The sequence below is a fragment of the Ovis aries genome, chromosome X (genome assembly GCF_016772045.2).
Source record: "Ovis aries strain OAR_USU_Benz2616 breed Rambouillet chromosome X, ARS-UI_Ramb_v3.0, whole genome shotgun sequence".
NCBI classification, from domain to species: Eukaryota; Metazoa; Chordata; class Mammalia; order Artiodactyla; family Bovidae; genus Ovis; species Ovis aries.
Genome location: NC_056080.1, coordinates 133,198,385 through 133,203,386, shown reverse-complemented (window position 1 = coordinate 133,203,386; position 5,002 = coordinate 133,198,385). Strand labels below are relative to the sequence as shown.

Genomic DNA, 5,002 nt, shown 5'->3' with positions numbered 1-5,002 from the left:
ACTTCTTCACTCAAAGCATCTCTCGCATCCTTCCTCCCCTTACCACTCCCACGGTCATCAGTGAAATTTCACACCTTAGCATCTATGGTGATAAATTCCTTATACGATGATGCAATCTCCAGTGGCTACACCTGTCCCTACCCCAACTCTGACTCATTCTGCACACAAGTCAGTCACATAATTTCCCTTTCATCCTGTCATTCATTCCTCTGGTCACAAAAGGCTTTGATGTCTCCCAGGGGTGGGTGGAATAATACATATACACCTCAGTTTAGAAATTGGGGGTCCTCAATGCATGGGACTCACCCCAAGTGCTGGACTGTATTTCCCATCACTCCCGTCCCCACACTTTGTATTCCATGCAAGCCAGCCTCCTCTGGAAAGTTACAACCTCCATGCTTTTCTTCCCACAACTCCTCCCTCCTCCAATGCTCTTCTGCCCTGTCCTTATCCCATCTTTCATGCCCACTACTTAAGCATCCCCTCTTCGGAGGAGAGCATCGTTGCTTGCATAAGTTTCTGCCATAGGAAAGAGCTGGCCATGATTAGAGGCTCCCAGTTTTGTCACCACCATTTTGTTTCCATACATCTTGCCTCTCCACATTTATCATCAACTCAAGAACATGATAATTTTTTGCTGGTTAAAACACACAACTTTATTGATGAAACACAAGATTAACAGATGTAAACCAATACAAAAGTATAGTTTATTTGTGGTTAGGTTGCTGTCAGTTTAAGAGTAAAAATATCTCAATCTAGGTAGCAAGATAGAATCAATAAATGCTTTCTTTGTACAAGCTCTAGTATTCATCTGACATCCTTAACATGATCTAGCCTAAAACAAACCATCACAGTCAGCATCACTGTTGATGACATGTAATAGTCATTATTCCAAAATAGCAGCTGAGAGGATCTTTTTGCCATATAAGCACAGTGAAAAATAAAGAATTTACAAAATGCATTGTTCCCAACTTCAAACTAAACAAATTTCCTTGATATTTTTTGGGACAGACTCCTAATTAGAGTTTGGTCAATACCTTCAGGACTTTTACTTTCACGACCAGATCACTGTGATTTGCTAACGCTTTGATTTTCTTGACACACACTCCAGATTCTTTGAATAAGAAAAAAAGTGAACTTCTGCTGAATTCTTTCCTGGATGAGGCAAGCCCTTCATTTTTTATGTTGTCATTTATATTCTCGAATAGGGTAAGGATATTCAGAAGAATCTCCCTGTCCCATTCTTTATTAAAGAGGGAAATCAATTCTGACGGCACTTTGCAACTCACCAGTTCTCTTGTCATGGCCGGATTTTCAGTAAAGTTTATGATTAGTTTCATAATCTGAATCTTGGTGAAGTAATTTCCCAGGAATAACAAAGCAAAAAAGTCTGGAAAAGAATAGGAAAGCAAATGCTGGTAATGATTAGTCACAGTCATGTTGGTTAACAGTCTTAGACCAGCCATCTGCACGGCTGAGTCCAAACGACAGAGCATGGTGTCATCACACACTTGACTGATGTATATCTTAATCTTGCCCTGATTTTCTGAATTCACACTCAAGTTATTAAGGGCATTGTATGCCTTTTCCCTAATAATGGGATCTTTCGTTTTTATCAGTTTTGCAATAATTGGGAGACCACCCAATTCACGAATGGCATTTTGGTTAAATGAATATGCTGCATTGTTACCCAGAGTGACCAAGGCTACTTCTTGAATAAAAGGATCGTTAGATCTTTCTAAGATGTTAAGGACCTTTTGAAGGTCAGTAGCACCCAGAATATCATCAATTTTATAGGGAAAGTTAAACTTGCCCTTTCGAACGGGCCATAACAAAGCTGGAGTCCTGGTGCTCTTACTTCTGGTCCTTCCCTTGGACTTGCCACTATCCTTGCTCCCAGCCCTGGCTCCACTCCTCACAGGGTGGCAGCCTCCACCCCTGACTCCTAGGCAGGGAAAACCAGGTGCGAGAGCCCTGGTCCCAAAGATGGTACCCAACTTGGCAGCTTTACCTGCCTTTGCACTTGCCTGTTCCTTCAGGGTGCTGAAAAGAGCCTTGGCCTTGGCCTCTAGGCCACCTCCACTCTCGGCCTTTGAGTGGGCCTCTGCCTTTACATCAGGTCCACTCTTGAGTTCCACAGCTACCTCAGCCTTGGCCTTTGCGTCACCCTGAAGTCTGGCTCCAGCCCCCGCCCCAGCATTAGCCTTAGCTCCTTTCCCAGTCTCTGAAATATCGCGAGATTCCTCCTCCTCATCGTCGTCCTCGTTCCAGATGATCTCGTTCTCATCTCTTCCCCAGGTCAGCCTGTATACACAGTAGCAGGCTCCAGCCCCGATCACCACACCAGCAGCCACGCAGCCAGCTTCCCGAGTTCGGCCCATGATACAGGGAGTGTCTGGAGGACTTGCTCTGGCTAGAGGAGTGCTCCCAAGTCGAAATGCGGGGGAGATGGGGCTGCGGAGTCTTCAGCTACAGCCAGCAGGCTCTGCTGCAGCTACAGGTATTTGGGGACATAAGGATAAAAGATTTAAGGCTTCAGTCTCCTCCTTTTTGCGCCTTTGCATGCAGACAGACTGACCTACAGACCTACAAACAGACCAAACAAATAGACACATGGCAGGGACTCAAAGCGAGATCACTGATTCCTTTTTTCAATCAGGAATTTTGGAAGTTTCCCCACCTCCAGATTCTCCAACGTCTTCTTCAACTACCCCACTCCAGTACGTTAAATTTAAGACAACTAATCAGTTCCCTACCTCCCCTGCCCGTGCAGATGTCCTGGAGGCAGAGGCACCCCCACATACACCGGCAAAGGTCCAGGCAGTTTCTTCCTTCGATTTCTGGCCTGGAGTAACAGCGATTTCCTGCAAACCTGCGAACAAAGCGGGTGGGGAGGGTGGAGCTGAGCGCTCAGGGGACAGACAGATGAACCTCATCCAAGACGGGACACACGTTCCTCTCTGGCATCACTGGCCCTAGTCCTGCGGAGCCCAGTATTTCCCATCTTCGGTTACCCTCCTCTCCTCACTGAGCTGCGGCTTTGATTTGAAAGTTTGTTTTGACCCGTCACCCCTCCCCCCACTCCGTTCCTACGACCTCCTCCAAACCTCCACCCTACCCCATCCCCCGAAAAAAGTCACCGCCTTCGAAGGTGACTGCCACAACTACTTCCCTGTAACAAAATGGATGGTGGTGGAGCCAGAGTGAGTATCTAGCAGCTAGACAGGCGTAAAATGCACAAAGCTCTCGAATTCCACCCTGGCCTCCGCCACCCCCACCAGCTCAGAGGTACCAGGATACTCCTACCCCCACCCATTACATTCACTGCTCCGGAGCAATTTCCTTCCTTCCTCGTCTAGGTTTCCGCCTCCATGTAACCTAAGAACTGACAACTCTGGGACCGAAGAGTAACTTGGAGTAAGGTCCTCCCTACCCCCACCCCCACCCCAGGACTCTCGAAGACACCTACGTCCTCCCAACCACTTCTTTCCCTGCAGAGCGCTTTCTTTTGCAAGCTCTGCAATGATCCAGAGAGAAGGAGGGGTATGTCCACAGGCCCTCTGGAGTTTGCAGTCTTCACCTTTCTCCACCCCAGGGATCTCTAAATAGTGCCACCACCTTCACTCTGACCTACTTGTTACAGGGCAATTTTCCTCTTCTTCCTGCTCCTAGGGTTGAACTGGCCTTCAGGCGCAAGATCCACAGACACAGACAGGAGACACGGCAGAGATGGGATGGCTAGGCAGACAGAACAGGACTTCAGACAGTCCCAATACCAGCTTTTCCGAATCCAAGGTCCTGGTTGTCAAACGGATTTCACTTTTTGGTCTTTCACCCTATCCCCACTTCTCAGGACTCTGATAACAGCAGCCTTCTCCAGCAACTGCGTCCATCCACCCCATCCCCCAGCCCCGAGTCTCAGCCCCAACCCCAGCCGTCAGCCATTTTCCCAGGAAAAACCACACCCCTTTGGAACAACTGGAAAGAGGGGAGGCGGGGCGAAGGAGTGCGGATAACCAGAGGAGCGAAAGAAAACCCCAAGATCTGATTCCCCCTCCCTGATGCATTCGCGGCCCCAAAGACAACTGTTTTTCCTGCGCACGTTGTCATATCCTATTTCCTGTATCAAATGGCAGGGAGGTAACTGGGAGTCAATAATGCGCCCGGGTTAGGGCGAGAAGCCCAGCCATCCTCATCCTTGTAGGAGTCGCGGGGCAATCCCACATTTACACGGACCTGCTGGGCTTCGGGGCAGATTCTTTATTCCTTTGCCCGGCGTGGTACAGCGCCCTACCGAAAGACACGGGGAATGACAAGACAGACGCACAGCTCCAAAATTCTTGTTGCTAGATGGAGCAGCACACTGGACAAGAATCTTAACACGGGTCCTTCCCGATACAAGGCCCTGGATGTCAAAGGTTTCAGGTTTCCCCTCTCCTGGTCTGGGATGTCCCCTGGAATCTGGCTCCCAAGTGTCCACCATTTTTGTTCTTGGAAGTGCCGAGGAAATAGTGCAAGGGTGTGGAGAAAGCGAGCCTTGTCCCTCGGTCGTCTCCACCCTCCGCTACCAGCACCGCGGGAATCCCCCAGGCCAGAGCCCATTCACACAGAGACCTGCTGCAGCAGGGCAGAGTTACCTCCTCCTCCTCTTCTCCTGGCCACAAGCCCGCCCGCCTTCGAGGTGAAAGGGAGATGGCAACCGGACCAAACGAAGACCAGGATTAGAAGGACGGCTGCAAACGTCTAGCTCCCGCTCACGTGAGAGCCACGTCACTCGTGAGCTCAGGACCCCAATTACCACTCCCACCAGCAGTGCGGCAGGAGCTGGCCCACCCCCTTCCTTCCCCTCCACAGCAGGTCCTGCCACTCATGTTCCTCTGCTGATCCCAGAAACCAGAAGTAGCTTCTCTTGTAGTTGGCATTTGCCTTTCTTTGGTTAACAGAGACAACTGTTCCCATATCCATCGGTCTTTTCTTACTCTTTGAGAAGTAATTTTTCTCT

General features: G+C 49.2%; 1 protein-coding gene across 4 annotated transcripts; it reads right to left on the bottom strand.

The window, feature by feature from the left end:
- Nucleotides 1-630: 630 nt before the first annotated feature.
- ARMCX1 (armadillo repeat containing X-linked 1) lies at nucleotides 631-4,728 on the bottom strand. Of its 4 annotated transcripts, none has more exons than XM_042241673.2 (4): nucleotides 4,615-4,728; nucleotides 3,635-3,738; nucleotides 2,757-2,872; nucleotides 631-2,494 (listed from the first exon to the last, which is right to left on the bottom strand). In XM_042241673.2, the coding sequence occupies exon 4, from the start codon at nucleotides 2,379-2,381 to the stop codon at nucleotides 1,020-1,022; it is 1,362 nt and encodes a 453-aa protein (XP_042097607.1). In that variant the 5' UTR covers nucleotides 2,382-2,494; nucleotides 2,757-2,872; nucleotides 3,635-3,738; nucleotides 4,615-4,728; the 3' UTR covers nucleotides 631-1,019. The 4 variants fall into 4 exon arrangements, with proteins under 4 accessions (XP_042097607.1, XP_011963084.1, XP_042097608.1 ...); XM_012107694.5 differs by having other exon boundaries at nucleotides 3,635-3,798; nucleotides 4,638-4,728; XM_042241674.2 differs by having other exon boundaries at nucleotides 631-2,586; nucleotides 4,638-4,728.
- Between the last annotated feature and the right edge of the window lie 274 nt (nucleotides 4,729-5,002).